This window comes from Vigna umbellata, chromosome 4, assembly GCF_029865625.1.
Source record: "Vigna umbellata cultivar VRB3 chromosome 4, Vumbellata_1.0, whole genome shotgun sequence".
NCBI classification, from domain to species: domain Eukaryota; kingdom Viridiplantae; phylum Streptophyta; class Magnoliopsida; order Fabales; family Fabaceae; genus Vigna; species Vigna umbellata.
The window spans coordinates 39,452,587-39,469,454 of NC_142168.1; the positions used below are offsets into that span (position 1 = coordinate 39,452,587).

General features: G+C 33.4%; 1 protein-coding gene and 1 long non-coding RNA gene across 2 annotated transcripts; one reads left to right on the forward strand and one right to left on the reverse strand.

Moving 5' to 3' along the window:
- Nucleotides 1-7,345: 7,345 nt before the first annotated feature.
- On the reverse strand, nucleotides 7,346-11,439 carry LOC124833060 (amino acid transporter AVT6B-like). Its single transcript, XM_088114331.1, has 6 exons — nucleotides 11,235-11,439; nucleotides 10,650-11,136; nucleotides 10,155-10,307; nucleotides 9,464-9,667; nucleotides 8,258-8,723; nucleotides 7,346-7,930 (listed from the first exon to the last, which is right to left on the reverse strand). Exons 2-6 carry the CDS (start codon nucleotides 11,080-11,082, stop codon nucleotides 7,783-7,785), a joined length of 1,404 nt encoding a protein of 467 aa, XP_087970457.1. The 5' UTR covers nucleotides 11,083-11,136; nucleotides 11,235-11,439; the 3' UTR covers nucleotides 7,346-7,782.
- Nucleotides 11,440-13,093: 1,654 nt separating this feature from the next.
- On the forward strand, nucleotides 13,094-15,853 carry LOC148200144 (uncharacterized). The gene is made up of 2 exons (XR_015785770.1): nucleotides 13,094-13,626; nucleotides 15,657-15,853. It is a non-coding gene; the product is annotated as an uncharacterized LOC148200144 (long non-coding RNA).
- Nucleotides 15,854-16,868: the final 1,015 nt, after the last annotated feature.

Below are 16,868 nucleotides of genomic sequence, written 5' to 3' on the forward strand. Positions count from 1 at the left end.
ATTAGAAATTCGCTAAATCTTTTGCTTTATCATTTATTTTAAAACACATAAATTAGAAGTGTAATTACGAACGTTTTATTTACATTATGAAATACAAGTTTTTAGTTTCATAGATAATAATCCAATTTTATATTTTGTTTATACGCATATTTCAATTGATCGTGGATCAATAAGAAACACGACCGTGTCAAGGACAGTTGTGAATAATTACGGTGGGCCTCCTAATCTTCGATACACGGACAAAGTTGGCTCAATTTTTTTTAAATAAAACACCTTTAGAAATAAGAATAAAAAAGTTTTTTTGTTTCAAAAAATCTTTATACACATTAAAAAAAGTATTAATTGCTCTTTTTTTTTCTACTCACTACATAAAAATAAAGTCAAATTCATATTTCTAAAATTAAATCTAATCTAATAAATTACATTTGGATATACTCATTATAAATAAGATAATTTTGTGAATTTCAAAAATATAAAATTAATAAATTTAAGTCGTCCAAGGTAGGTTATATTTTAAGACATGATTGAATTGAGTTAAGTGAAATTAATTTAAGGTAAGTTAGATTTTAAGATATGATTGAATTGAGGTAAGTGAAATTCGAGTTAAATTAGGTTTGAGTTATATATAATTGGATCGGACCTAAAACTAGATTAAATCGAGCTAAGTCTAGTTCAAACTAGCTTAGGTTCGAGTTATGTATGATTAGGTTGGTCCTAAGATAAGCTCAAGCAATATTTTTATGGGTGCAGTTAAAACGGGTCCAAGTTAAGGTATGTTGGGTTGGAGTCATATCAAGTTGGTCAAGCTAAGCTCGGATCTTATCATTAATTTGAGTTAGACTTATGTCGTGTTAAGTCAAGTCAAACTAATTCCAAATGAGTCAAGTCAAATTGGGTCGAGATAAATGTAACTCAAGTTGAGCCATGTTAGGTTAAGTCAAGCTGAATATGGTTAGGCTAGCATTGGCTAGGTTGAGTTAGATCCGAATTGGGCTAAATTGGTCGAGTTGAGATAAGCCTAGTTTAGTTCAAGCATGTTAGGTTAGACCATGGCCAACTTGAGTTAATTCAAGCTAAAATCAAGTCAAGCCAGACTAAGCCAAATCAAGGCAGATCAAGATTAGGAGTAGTTGGTTCGAGCCTAAGTCAGATTAAGTTAGATTGGACACAATTCATGTTAGGTCTCAACTAGGAAAGGTTAGGTTATGTAAGCTCAAGTTATGCAAGCTCAAGTTATGCAAGGTTGGTCTGGATGAGTCCAATTCTTAAGTTGGTCCCAACTAAGTTAGGTTGATTTAGACCCAAGTCAAGTTAAGTGGATTAGGCCTAAGTCAAGTTTAAATGAGCTTTGTTATGTCCAAGTAGTGTTAAGTCAGATCAAACTTAAGTTAATATGGGTCGAGCTAGGGCTTATCCATGTTAAGTTAAGTTGGGTCTATCTAAGATCATGATGGATTAGATTAAGTTAAGTTTAGGTCAACCTTAATCGATTTAGGTTGAATATATGTTAAGCTAAACGTGAAACCTAAGTCAAGTCAACTTGGTTTGAACTTAAGATCAAGTTGAGTCGTGTTGGGCTCAATCAAGATTGGTTTAAATAAAGAAAGGTTAGGTTAGAGTGGGTTCAAGTAATGTATGGTTAAGTAGGACATAGTTGAGCCCAAGTCAAGTTGGATGGAGTCTTACTTAGACAAGTTGAGTTACACACCAACCTTGCAATTAAATTATAAATAATAAAAATTTATGTAAGAATCATTTTACATTTACTATAAAATATTAAAGGGTTAAATATGTTTTTAGTCCCTAAACTATCAAGCGATTTTGGGTTTCATCCCTTTTTGAAAGGTTTGTTCATTTTAGTCCTCTTAGTTTTGAAACTCTTATGTTTAGTCCTTAAAATAAAATGATGTTAAGTTTTATTTGATGTGGCAAACAACGAGCCACTTGTGATGCCACCTTCCCTCATTACTGTGTGCCACCTTGCTTTTCCTTTTAGAAATCATATTAAGTGATTGCCACGTTTTGGTTTATGAAATCAGATTAGGTTTTTAACTTTTTTTTTTCAATTAGGGAATTGCAGTTTTACTCGAAGCAAAGTAGTTTTACTCAAAGCAAAGCAAGGAGTTTATGCAAGGTGGTCCTTGCGGTGGCCGTGAAAGAAACTGTGGCTGTGAACACGAACAACGATTACCCCAATCTCAATTCAAAAATTTCCCTATTTCATAGAAACAAGAACTCAATAATCAAACAACAAAATTGTATTCGAACCCCACTCAACCACATAAATCCAAAACCTGCAAGAAAGAATAGAGGAACAACCCACAATTTTCCTAACTCAGCAAATCCCAAATTCCCAATTCACGACTCTCCTCTGCTTCACGCTTCAAGACCACCATTCTACCAACCATAACGGAGAAAAAGAAGGAAAAGAAATTTCTCCACAGCACCGTGAGCAAGTTCCATGGCGGAAAAGGAAAAGAAACTCTCCCGGAGTTATGCGATGAAGAACTCTACCTAGATCGCGCCTCAACCTCGTCGTCGCAATCGGAGAAGCCAGAGTCCCTTGTAGAGGCGTCGATGTTGCAGAACGTCCTTGTCGCACCTCGTCGTGCCTCGCCACCAACGAAGGCGAGATCATGCCTAAGTCGCGCCTCCTACAGTGTCGCTATTGCTACTCCACCAGCTATGCTCTCGCCGCACTATCGCTCCGTCATCGTCGCGTTGTCGCTACGCCATAGATGTTCTCCCCAAGGTTGGGTGGTCCGCGAGAGTGGTAGATGGAAAAGAAGCTCGAAGCTGCTGGTTAGGATGCGAAAGAAGAAGAACCCAATTTTCTTTTTAGGGTTCGCTTTCACGAGAAAGAAAAGAAAACTTAGGAAAGTTTTCTCGTTAGGGTAATTGGGAGAATAAAATGAAACATATGATGTAAGAACTGAGAAATTCAGAGAAAGTGTGAAGACAAGTGTATGCATTTGAGTGGACAATCGGTTTTTTACGGTAGTATATAAGTGAAAGTTTCAAAATTTTGCTCCATTCTCTGCATGCACTCTCTCTCTCTCTCCAAAGTTCTGATATCTTCTTTTCTCCTCCTTCTCTCTAAAAATCTCTCATCTTCATCTACTTTCTAATCAGACCAAGCTTAAGTCATCTTGGAGTCCAAAACAACCTTTTTCCACCGATCAAAGTCTTGTTTAGAGCTGGTAAGTTTCGATTTCTTGAGTTCTTGTGAAATTCCAAAACTTGACACATGCAAGTCAATTTTCTAGTTGCATGTGTTCATCCACTTCCTCTTTCCATTTCTGATCATAAATCTGATCTTTTGGTGGATTTATTCTTATGAGTCGGTGAATTTTAGGTTCTTAGGAATTCTAGTGGTGATCAGGTTTTGCTGTTGTTTAGATTTTGGTTTAGTAAAAAAGGTAAGGGAAGTTAGTTAATTTAATTGCTTAGTTTATGATGTATGAAAATTTTGTGTCTTGGAGATGCATGTGTGTGAAACTGAATTATTGTGTGCTTGATATGGTTATTGAAGAATGTTATATGTTGTATTCATGTTAATTGTGGTTCTGCATAAAGCTGGTTCAGTGACCGAGTGGTATTGGAAGGAATTATGGTAGTAAAAGTGGAGAATTTGGGTTCGGTGTGAGTTGATCTGTATGAGGAATGTTTAGATGTTCTTTATAAACATATAGGTTTGTATAATATAAATTGGGAGGATTAGAAGTTGAGAAGAATGAAAGAAACTGGTAAAGATTTGGTGTTGATCATAATTCTGTAGTTATTCTGCAGAATTATGCAGTTCGCTGAGGGTCCTTCGTTGATCGTTCGGCCTTCTCCTTGTGTTCGGTCTTAACTAAGATCTGCTTATGTGGAACTTCAGTTAATGATCGATCGGTCTTGTACTGGTAGTTAATTTTAAAATAGTGTTCGGTCTAGTGTCAATATTGGTATTCAGTGTTAACTATGTTCGGTCTCTTATGGGCCTTACCAATTAATGACTGTTCGATTTGAGTTGGTGTTTGTTTTATTATACCGTTCGGTCATACTGTTGTACCGTTTGGTTCTACACTAGAGTTCGGTCCCTTAGTATAGCTCGATTTTCTTTTAGAATTCGATCTACATTAGTACTCGGTTTCGTTGGGGTGTTTGGTTTAATAATATTTCTTTTAGCCATGCTATAGAATCAGAATAGTATAGTATTATATCTCACTTCTAGTAGTCGGTCAGTAAGCATGTTCGGCCACTTCTTCAACATTATCTAGTATGGATTGTTCGGTCTTGGACAGTGAAAGATCGTTCGGTCTTACACTAAGTGTTCAGTTTTAGTTATAAGCATTCGGTATAAACTCTAAGTGTTCAATTGATCTAATGTTTGCATCCCAAACCATATTTGGCTCAGGTTGAGCCTTATTCTTCTAATTGACCGTTCAGTCATATTCATGGGTGGTAGTCATCATCGTTTAGTTCTATATTACTAATAAGTTTTCGATTTGTAAACGATTATGATTATATTGTATTGTGAGTGTTTATTTCAGTGCTTAAATGTGTTATGTATGAGAAATAATGTTGATATTGTAATCTGGCATGAGATTTCTAAAGGTAGTTATGAAAGAGAATTCCAAGGAGGAATGTCTCGGTGGTCGGTTTTCAAGGTAATAGTATGGTATGAATATGGATAGTGGAATTCATGGCGTTCATCTTGACATTCTAATGGTTACCAAATCTCAAGTAGAGATGGGTAATTCATGTAGTCAGAATAGCAGGAGGTCCTAGTATAAAGGAGAAGACCTTAGGTGAGGTATGACGGGCTAACCTCGTGTGGCAACTGATGGGTTTCCAATTACTACACCCACGAGTGTACGAACGGTCATAGCTACATATTTATACCAGTCCGTACAATCAAAGTAGAGTGGTTGGTCAATATGTCTGTATGTGTTTTATGTATATGTATGAGTATTTGATTTGTTTAGTGAATCGTATGTTAATCTGATTGTTAAATTACACTAGCTTACCCTACTTTTCTGTTTTTGCCATGGTTACCGTTCGGTTTATCCTTTGCAATGATCATCCGATGGATGTGAGCAGAAGTAGAAGAAGTTTCAGTGGAGCAAGTTTTGGAAGGAGAAGATCCAATAGTTTAGTACAGACTGTTCGGTCTTATACATAGTCTTGAGTAGAATAGGTCTCTGATTCAAAGTTTTAAATTTTATAGATATTTTGGGATAACTGTATTAGTAACTCTTTATTACTAAGTGGATAACTGGTCTAACATATTGATTTATGTAAATATTTTATTATGTAGTTTATACTATATTTTAGGATGTTACATATGATGTTTAGAATTAATGTCTCAGAAACCAAAACGTAACACACAGTAACAGGGAAAGTGACATCACATGTTGTTTGCCACATCAAATAAAACTTAACACCATACACCATTCAATTTTAAGGTCTAAATATAAGAATTTTAAAACTAAAAAACTAAAATAAATAATTTTTTCGGACGAAACTCAAAAGAAACTAAAAACATATTTAATTCAATATTAAATAATCAATTTTGAATTTAAATTATTTTAGAGACCTGTACAATTTTACTGTGTGATTAAATATACAAAATTTTTGATGTGTACGGTAACATTCCTTCATTTTAAATAACTATATTATTTATTTTATCCTTATTTAAAAATAAAAATTAAAAAATCTTGCATTTTATTTATGTTTTGTAGTTTATATATATCGTTTGAATAATGAAAACTAAATCAAATAGTTTTAAAAGAATATTGCAACTAAGTAAAATAGAAATAATAGTGAAAATAAGTGATAGAAAAAGAATAATAGAATTAGTTATATATATGTTAATTATTGAAAAAGTAATAATAATTAAATGAAGATTATAATCTTAAATATAAGAGATAAGAAAGGATAAAAAGAAAGAATAAAGAAAATAGAAAAAGAAAGAAATAAGAAGAAAAGAAGATAAAGAAATAGGATGAGATAAGATCACATTTAATGTTTACTTGAAACTTTGGATTATAAATAGGTGCAAATGTGATAGGAAGAAGCAAAAGAAAGAAGAAAATGTAAGTTAGGTGAGAAAATGAAAAGAGATCAGATGAGATATACTACATTAAATGCACATGTTGCATGATAATAAGAGAGAAAGAGAAGAGAAAAGTGTTTAGGAGTCCTGTTTATTTATTTTATTTTATTTACTATGTTTATTATTTCATTTCATTTATTTCGACTTATGCCTTTATCCTTTATATTAGTTTATATTTGTTTATAATATTATAATCAATATATAGTTATTTATTTAAAGTTTTTGTTTTTTATTTTCATTTTGCTTTATTTTGTATTATTTTTAAAAATCATTATTTTATATTCAATATATATTATTAATGTTATCTCAAAGAAAATCTTACTGTAAAAAAAGTAATTTTATTTTCTTTAATCAAATAGTAATTATTTATATAATAATAGAGGAGTTAGATGTACCATTATTCATATAAAAGAAACAGTAGGAAAGAAATGATAACATAGGACCAAACTAAATCCCACTTTGTAGGATTAAGCAAGAGAAATTGGGATTTGGTGAATATCTTCTACAAATCCGTAAAAGAAGGAAAGAATTCTTTTACACAGCTAAATTTTTTATCTTTATTTGACATTAACTTTATTTATAACTCTCTTTTTTCTTAAAAAATATAAAATTTATTTTTTAAATTATTTTACCTTATATCCTATATTAAATGAACGTAAAAGTGTTTCATGCCACCGTAATTTATAAAAGAATCCTTCGATGTGACACTGTAACTAGAAAGCAAAGTTAAAGCTACTGCTTCTTCTTGCATCCCACAATTATTAAATGCACCCTCCCAATAATACGAATTCAAACACCTTTCATTACTACGTCACACTATCAATGTTACTATCGTCGTTGCTACTGCTGTCATCCCACTACTATTGTAAAGGAAGAAGAAAAAAAAAGGGGAAGAATGTTACATAGAAAGAAGAGAGAAATGCATAAAAGAACTTATTCCGAAAAGTTCTTTCCGAAACGCAAAATCAAGGTTCTGAAATAGAATACCCAGAACTTGGAATCATGTGGTAAGAAAAACAATTTTGAGAGTTGGAAAGGGCACTATTATCTTTTTTGTCAAATTCTGAAAGCTTAATAATTGTAGACTACATTATTTTATTTAGTGATAGTTATGCAGAGTGAAATTTTATACGCCTCTCATTCTTCATCCTCATCCATATCTTGAATAGAAGTGGAGTTCGTGTTCTTTCCTAACTCATTATTGACCTATATAGTATTGCTGGAACCTTATAACGATGTAGTCAATTTTTCTTTAACATATGACAGCTTGTGTTCAAATAGATTTCATGAAACTCTAAGCCACAACATCGAAAAGTGTTCTATAGGGGAGAATTTACAACACAATATATTACAAGCACGCTCACAGTTCTCTCACCTAAATCATTATTTCATAATTCATAGCACGTCCCTTCAATCATTCAGCCAACATTCTATGTTACATTGACAATCAAGAAGAGCCTCTAGAACTACAATACCATATAGAGCAAATTCCAAAGGAGGATGAACATGTTGCAGGCCTTTACACAATTTTGAAGAACAACACATTGGGTTGCTTCTTTATCTTACAATCAACCCATCATTCGTACCTCTCAGAAAACATCAATTTTCTACTTGGCCAATAACCCTGTCACTCCTGTTTCTGCAAGTATGAACATATTGCGTGTGGACTTCTAAAGAAAGTTTCATGAAATCACTCCCATTGAGCTAAGACTAGTCTTGATCAAGGCAAGTGCATCACTGTATATAGCCACAACGTTTGCAAAGACTGCGAGGACTATCATGAAGACAGATAGAATCTTGTCCCTATTAGTTGCAATGTTGAACCGATCCCTGTAGTAATAAAACAAACTTTTAATGATAATGTTGAGTTAATTAATCAATAGAAAGAGCACAGAGATCAAGAAGTTTTCCATGCATGGCAAGGTGGCTGTTAGGCAGAACCAGTACAATACACAAGACAACTTCATCCAGGATTTTTATACCTTTTTAACCAACATGAATTTGCCTCTCTTTACAATACCATTATTCAACTGTTACTTTCATTTTTCTCATCCCTTCCATGGTGAGTACTTAATACTTATCTAAACACAACTTAAAATATAACATTTTGAAAACCTCATGCATTACTAAACCGAATAAATCCAGAACCAAACTTACTTAAGGATGATGGCAGCTGGAAATATGAATGCTAAACATGCTGCAGCAGTTGCTCCAGTGAACTGGAAAATATCCCAAATGCTGGGTATGAAATTTGCTCCCCAAAAGGAAAAAACAATAAGGGCCACAGTAATCATTGAAAATCTGATGTTATCTAGAACCAAAGGCCTAGATGATGGAAACAAAAGACCATCAAGGTTGATCCGCACTGCATAGAAGACAACTGGAAACACAAGCATAAGATGTGCAGCATAGGTAGCACGAACAGCATCGTTGAGCACAGAACCAAAAGGAATCCCAAGATCAGTGTCAAAATTTGCAAGCACATCATCCAGAGTTCCTTCACCAAATAGAAGGAACCCAAAGAAGCTTGTCAATAAGTACACTGAAGCACATAGAGCAAGGGAAGCACGCACAACCCCACGAATCTGTGATGAGTCCTCTAGTTCATTGTCTATGGGGTGTACTGCAAAAGAAGAGTGCACACAATACAAATATCAAACTATATCCATGAAGTAAACACGTAAAATCAGTATAGCTAACTGCAGTCATGTTATGCTTCCATTCCCACATAACTGAAACTTTTGCAAGTGCCTAATAGCACTTGAGGCATCTGCTAGTAATTTCTACCATGACTTTAAGCAACCAAGCATAGGATACGAAAGGCATATTACCATTCATCATGTTATCAACACAGAATGAAGTATATGATTAACAAGATGGAGAGATTTTAGGATCTATTTGGGTTGAGAAAACGTTTGTGGTTTAACACTTTGTTCCTGTTTTCTAAAGTTTATACAAGAAACTGTGAAAACAGAAACAATAAAAGTTCTTTTTTGTATAAACTTTAAAAAACAGGAAATCGAATGAGAACAAAATTAAATAGAAAATATATTTTCTCAAACTAAAACGGCTCTACTGTTCCAGTTTTGTATCATGATGAACACTCAAAAAAAACCAAAATAACTTTAGCCAGGCATAAATCAATATTCATTTACCAAACCACTTTACCCTCAGTTTTCTTTTCAAATTAGTTGGACATGAACTGGAGTGAGGCTTATGAAAGAAACTGTAAGAATGACCTCACAAGTCACAATATTTTTGAAATTAATTATTGACAAACTTATATCTACACATGTCTGTTTTCAATAAAAACATTAAAACAAGGGTAAAGAGCTCGAAACAATGGTCGAGAAACTTTCATACCATTGAAGTGGCATAGGTAGGCTGTGACAACCACAGGAGTAACTGTAAACAGTTCAAAAACTGAGGAAACATCAGTAATGATAGGGAATAATCTAGGCATCTCAATGCCTCCAATTACAATCTTGAAAATTGAAATTCCCACAGCAATGACGAGAAAGACAACTGCTAAACCAAATGATAATGCAGAAGTGTATCTCAACGAATCTGCAAAAAGCACATTATGAAAAAAAAATCATGAGTTTTTTGTTATAGAAATAACTTAAGCCAAAGTATTTAAGACATTATTAGTTCATGTCTAGTATGTGATGTCACTAAGGTGTCATACTCACAACACAACATCTATGGCAACAAAACAACAAAAAGTTTTTATAAAGTTTCAGTTACTTGTTTGCTCAATTTCTACCATAAACATATTATATTTCAATTCAAACCATAAAAAAAACTGAGAAATATAAAAATTAAAGCAGTTAACATCAAGAAAATAGGTAGTCCCATTTTATGTCAAGCCTTATTTCTAATTCATCTTGCCTGTCAACACTTCAAATAAATACTTGAGTATTTTGAGATGAAAACTGACATGTTAACAACACCTAAGCATTGTCACAATCACAACAATTGGCGGTCAATCCCAAAATTGTGATAATATCATGTTTTTAATTTTCACTTTAACACAAGAAAGAAGAACACTTACCAATGCGCTTGAAGCAGGACAAAGGTGCAAACACAGAGAGTGTTATAACAAGAAGAACAAATGTACGTCCTGTCCACCAGTAAACTCCAAACCATCCTTCAAGTAAACCAGAATGATGAACTCCACTAGAAGATGTTCCAGAAATCACATCACCTTCAATATAAACAACACAAAGCTGAATCACAACCCAAAAGTTTTCATCTAAACACATTTAAGTGTCCACGTTCAACTAAAATATTAACCCTAAAATATTAACCCATGAACTAGATAACAAGTCCACCAAAATAATATTTGAGTTAGATTTCATACGCGATAAGGGCAAAATTCTGCGTACAGCGAACTAATTAGAAACCACACTAGACATGACTTTTACCGCATAAGACAATTAATGATCAGATGACAACACTGCATAAAAAATTAAATATTTACCCTGTCAAAGCATTCCAATTAAGTTCATAGAATCTAAGGTATTAATCTTAAGAATATAGTTTTTACCGATAATAATCATGTAAATGATCAGCATTCCAATGTTGTTGACTACGACACATATCTGCACCAGGGCTTTTCCAAATTTTCCAAATGTATCCCCCACTAGAGTGGCATAAGAAGAAAGATTCCCTGCCCGGGAAATCCTAATCATGAACCCAATTGACTTCTCTGTCAAAAAAGCAATCAAGATTATAGAAAGAAGACCAGGTATCATTCCCAATTTTTTAACACATGCGGGCAACCCCATGATCCCAGCGCCAATAATTGTGGTGGACAAGTTGAAAACTGCCCCAGAAAATGAAGCACCATTGAAATCATCAAACCCTGAAGAATCAGCCTCGAGAGTTTTAGGTATCAAAGGTGCCTTCTCATCAGCCACTGCTTTGTTCTTCCTTGATTTTGTCTTCTTTGCCCTGGGTTCTAGGTTCACGATAGTCATTTTCAGCTTTCAAGTTTTCTCTTTTCCTTGAAATTTAATACCAGCTCAAATAATCTGTCAGAAACCAAATACACCCATTTTTCAAGTTGAAGCAAACATTCAAACTATGAAGCAATTAATTCAGAAAATTTTGCGCGCTCAGTTAAACAAACCTGAAAGTAAAATTAAGGCACCAAGAAGAAAACAACAATCAAGATTAAATATTGAGGATCAAACGAACCCAGATCACCAAAATGCTCAGAAAGAATTCAGAATCCAAATCTCTCTAACCAACCAATCCAGAAGTCAGAGAGATTTTGGGCTTGTTGGAAATATGTAACCAGAGAAGAAAACAAAAACAAGGGCAGAAAGATTAGATTTCAGAGGGCAATGATGATTATTTATTTACTACAATTTGAGTAATATTCCAAAATAAAGATAAAATAGAATAAAGAAAAAACTAACGTACAATAGTTGCTCACCAAACTACTGCACGTAATTCACATTACGATTAAGGTAGGACTCTCCCTATTGGTTTGTATTTCTAAGACATGCATGCAAACTTTTTATTTTTAATAGAAAGTGATGATTTCTCTCTCTCTAAATATATATATATATATATATATATATATATATATATATATATATATATATAAAGTGTTAATAATATGTTATGTCTATGACTCATTTTTCTTATTTAAATGAGTTTGATATTCTAATGTTTAAGAAATTTTTGAATGTGTATGAAGTTTATTTAGGGTTTAGGATAAAAAGAAGAGGAGGATAAAGAGTATTTCATATTAGTCTTTTCAATTTTACTTCTATCTAAACATAAATTGTAATATTTAATTTAGTGTTATTTAATCTTTAAATTTTACTCTTTTGTAAATAAATATCTCAAATTAATTTTATTTTTCAAACAAAAATATTTCACTTCAATTTTTAGTTTTGGTTCCCAAGGTGCTTTACATAATTAATCATCAGTAATTTTTTTTAAAATTTTAAGTCTAATATTTGTAGTGTTTTGTTGCTTTGAACATATCACAAACAGAGAAAAAAAATGCATGACATTTCTGTCTTTTTCACGAAAATTGGAAATGATTTGTTACCAAATTAAATTCAACATATTTTTAAAGACCAAAATCTAAACAAAGTTTAAATAATTAAAAATTAAAGGATAAAAAACGCGTAAAAAAAATTAAAGAACCAAAGTTAGGGATAATTAAAAAGTAAATGACTAAAATTGATAAAAATAAATTATGAATTAAAATTAAAGATTTTAAAAAATAAATAAACCAAGAAAAAGTATTTTAAAATTATTAAAGCACAAAACAAATTAAGCCACTAAAGTTGAAACGTGTTATTTATAGAATGTATATTAAAGCATTAAATACATTGTAATTGATAATTAAATATAGAAATGTATTGAATTATATATATATATATATATATATATATATCATCAATTAATATTTTAAACTAGGATTAATTAGAGATGTAAAAAAATCTGGATCCATTTCGGATAAAATCAACAATGTGTAAAAAATGATACTATAAATAGATACTTTGAGTACATGTATTTTTTATACTCACATATTAACGGAATGGATGTAAGTATCATAATCATATTTAATAATCCTTAATTTATCAAAATACCATTATATATATATATATATATATATATATATATTTTTTTTTTTTTCTTTATAGTTACGTATCTCATTTTCATTCTTCTAGTAACCTTTTTTTCTCCTGTGTCATTTTTCCACATATGTATATATTTTGTATGTAAATTTCAAGGAAAACAATTGATTCTGCCTTTTTCCATTTACGTCCATCTCTCCGATTATATTTGATTGAATATTTAAAATCCAGTTTTATGTATAGATCTTTTATAGATTTTTATATAGATTTTTTTAAATTCTTTTTATAAATTTTTATGATTAAAATATTTTTAGAATTTGTTTTGTAAATATCTACAATATTAAATTAATATGCAAATACCCACATAACGGATACTGTAAGACCCGTGTTTGTTTTGAATGGTGGGGGACATGGTGTGACATGGTGGTCACCCACCATTCCTTATTTTAGGGTGGTTTGTTGGGGTGCATCATTGAGGCAGAGAAGAAAAGGGGGGGCGGCTGGTTTTAGTTTTAGGAAAGGGGGAATGGAGTTTTGAGTTTTGGCCGTGAGAAGGAGAGGGAGAGTAGCTGAGTCTCAGCTTTGGGAGTGTGTTTCGGTTTTATGGGGTGGCAGTGAAAGGGAGTGTGTTTCGTTCTTTTTGGCAGAGAAAGGGGAAGCGTTTTCATTCTTTTGGTGGGCAGGAAGAGAGAGCAGGAGGGAGAGGGAGCAGTAGGAGGGAGGGAGCCTTCCTTCCTCCCATTTTCCAGTTGTCCAAACAGCCACCGTGAAATGCTGTATCAAATTTAGAAGGGCTGAGAGGAAGAGCTGGGATGTACATCTAGTGAGAGGGGAGTCCTTGCAGGGAGAAGAAGTGAAGAACTCTTAAAGATTAGAAGAAGATCAAACCTTCTGGAAGTGATTCAAGGAGGTCTTCGAGAGGCAAGGGGAGTTGGATTTTCTGGATGTTGATAGTGGTTGCATGAGTAGGATGCTGGAAAATTGTGGTTGTATGTATGGTTGGATTGAAATTGATGTGTTGATTCATGTATGTAATCTTGTATGCTTTGGAATTGAAGGAAATTGGAATTTCATAGCTTTTTAGTCATTTGGAGAGGAAGTGAGGTAGTGATTTTGAGCATTTGGGGTCTAGAGTGTTATTGAGCCTTTGGAACAGTTTCACCCACTGTATTATGACTTGTTAGAACCATCAAATTGATCAAAATAGGTGTAAAGTGGTAGAATTGGATTTTGAGTATCAAAGTTATGAAAATTGGTGTTTTATGGTTGAATTTGAGTATGAATCCCTTAAGAATTGAATAAGGAACGGTTATAATCAATTAGGTAAGTTCAATCTAGTATAAAACATGAATTAAGGGTGTTAGAAGTTAATTAAAAAGGGTTGAAAATGGTGAGAGAGGTTCTGACCTCAAATCTGCAGAATTCTGCATTCTGCATCAGGTCGCGCCCGGGCGCCCCACTGTCGCGCCCAGGCGCAAGTGGCATTGGAAATGCCGCGCCCAGCATGTCGCGTTCGAGCGCGAGAGGCTGCGGAGCGCGTTCGTCCGAGCCAAATTGGACGTTCGTCCAATTTGCTCGACTAAGCGTTCGGCCTTAAATTTCAGTGAGCGAGCGTTCGACCTTACTTGGCGCGTTCGTCCAACTGTGCGCTCGTCCGCGTTCGTCAGCGTTCGTCCAGATTACGAGCGTTCGTCCAGACTGCTCAGCATCGAGCGTTCGTCCAAACTTCTAAGTAATGAGCGTTCGTCCTTAGAGCGTTCGTCCTTTCGTATGAGTGTAGCGTTCGTCCTTAAATATGTCTGAGCGTTCGTCCTAAATATAGAAGTGAGCGTTCGTCCTTTAATAAATAGTATGAGCGTTCGTCCTTAAGTTGCATGTTGAGCGTTCGTCCAAATGGTTGAGCGTTCGTCCTAGAGAGTGTAGTGTTCGTCCTGGTGTACGGATCTGACGTACGTCCAAATTAGGGTTCGGTTTAAATGCTTAGAAAACGACGTTCGTCCAGTAACGTTCGTTCTAGAATGGGTTAAGTGAATAGTGATCTTCCAAATAGTATTTTACAAATATGTTGAATTTTAAGTTCCTTTGCTTTCGGATTGAATTATGTGTACTAATGTTTGGAATATTATCTATGACACGAATTATGTGAATGTATGAAATGTGTTGGAATTGTTGGGATAATATGGTGGTATCTGATTATTCATAATTGAGGTTAAAAGTAAGAGTAAGTTATGTTATCTAAATATTTCGGTTGCAATTTATGAATGCATGTTCATGTAATCCAGATTGGTTGAAAGGGTATGGTTATAAGTGGTTTATGATGTACATTGTTGATCCAAAAGAAATATCATGAGATTTAAAATGGTCGGATTGAATCGGAAATTTAGATCTCTCGGTGGGATCAGTTGGTGTATTGAATGAATGTAAGAGGCTTCCATATGGGGGGTTATCCCTACACTCCAACGGTCTTTCATTCTCACTTAGAGAGGATTGACGCGTGTGGTGGGAGTAGAGGGAGGTCCCAGGGTAGGCGCTATCACTGGAGGTCTATTCCGCGGTAACGGACTAACCTTGTGTATGGTCGGGTGAAACCCCTCGGCAATGGCTTTGCAAAGCAGTAGAGGCCATCACAAGTGCACAACCCGCCCCAGCTCTACATACATTCTAGTCCGGACGAGTCGGTCTATAAAGTAACAAGTCGGGGTATAAAGTAACAAGTATTGTAATGTTAGTCTACCATGTTTGAGTGACTTTTGCATGTCGTGTAAGTAGGTGAATTGTGGTTTAATGAGTATGCTCTAATTGTTCTTTTATACGAATCTAAGTATGATTATATGAAATACCTATGTTATATGTATAACATGCTTTTATATCTAGCTCACCCTTGCATTGTTTTGTTATGTGCTGGTTGGGTATGTTTCTTTGGCGATGATCATCCACTTGGATGGGAGCAGACGTTGTTGAAGAGGTTTCCCTTGAAGCAAGAGCTGGAAGTTGCTGATGTTGCGGAGTAGTCTTCTTATAGTTTCCTGATTAAACACTTGTAGTGTTTAATCATTTCCACTGTTCAAGTTTAAATTTTCAGTTTCTGTAATTGGTGAATGACTGTAATTTCATATTTAATTACACGTCATACTTCGACTGTTCTCTATATTTGGATGTTAACGTCTTGAATATATAATATTGGTTATTATGTAATCGGGATGTTACAGATACCACACGAATATTAAAATGGTACGAGACAAATATTTATTCAATGAAGAAGGTAACATATATTTATTCAATGAAGAGGATAGTAAATATTTATCCGACGGAGAAGGTAGCTCGAAACTACTACTCATACTCGTTCGTTGACAATCCTAAAATGGACTATTCAATTTGATAAATATAAAATTAGTATTATGATGAAGCCATGAAACCTATGAGACTATTAAAAAAGAATTAAAAAATAAACATTAAAATGGTTAATTTCATCGTTATACTAAATAGAAGTCTTTTATGTCAAATAAGCCTTATAAAATAAAACTAAATATTTCTTCTTTACTGATGTAGTATAGAGATCAATCTAGTTCAGTCTAAGAAACAATGTCATATAAGTTTATTGATTAAAATTTATTTGTTATTTTGAAGATTGAGGGATTGCATTGAGTTTGAAAAAGTTAAAAATTAGTAAGATACTTTGAAAAAAAAAATGCAGAACAAGAAAATTTAAAATGCATGGAAACTAAAGTGCAGAATATGGAAATAGAAGATGATGAAAACATGAACTAAATTCATAACGGTGAGCTGGAAAACAAAAACAAGAAATCAAGTAAATGATGCAATATATAAGTAGTTGATAGAAAAATACAAGAGAAAATAGAAACTAAATTCAAAACAAAAAAGACAATAAAATGATAAAGTTGAAACTGAAATTAGAAAAAGAAGAAGATTAGTCTAATAATATTCGAAGCACACTAAAAACTCGAATTAATGTTTTAAGGTTTAAACCCTCATTTAGTCTTTATATCTGTGTCAATCTCAAGTGGGTCATCATTTTTTTTTGATATCAATCGGTCCATAAACTTGTTAAAATGAGCCAATTAAGCTATCTCTATTAAGTTTTCATTACCGTCGTTTGCACATGTTGAAGTGTAATATTTTTAGATCTCGTGGCATGCTGAGGT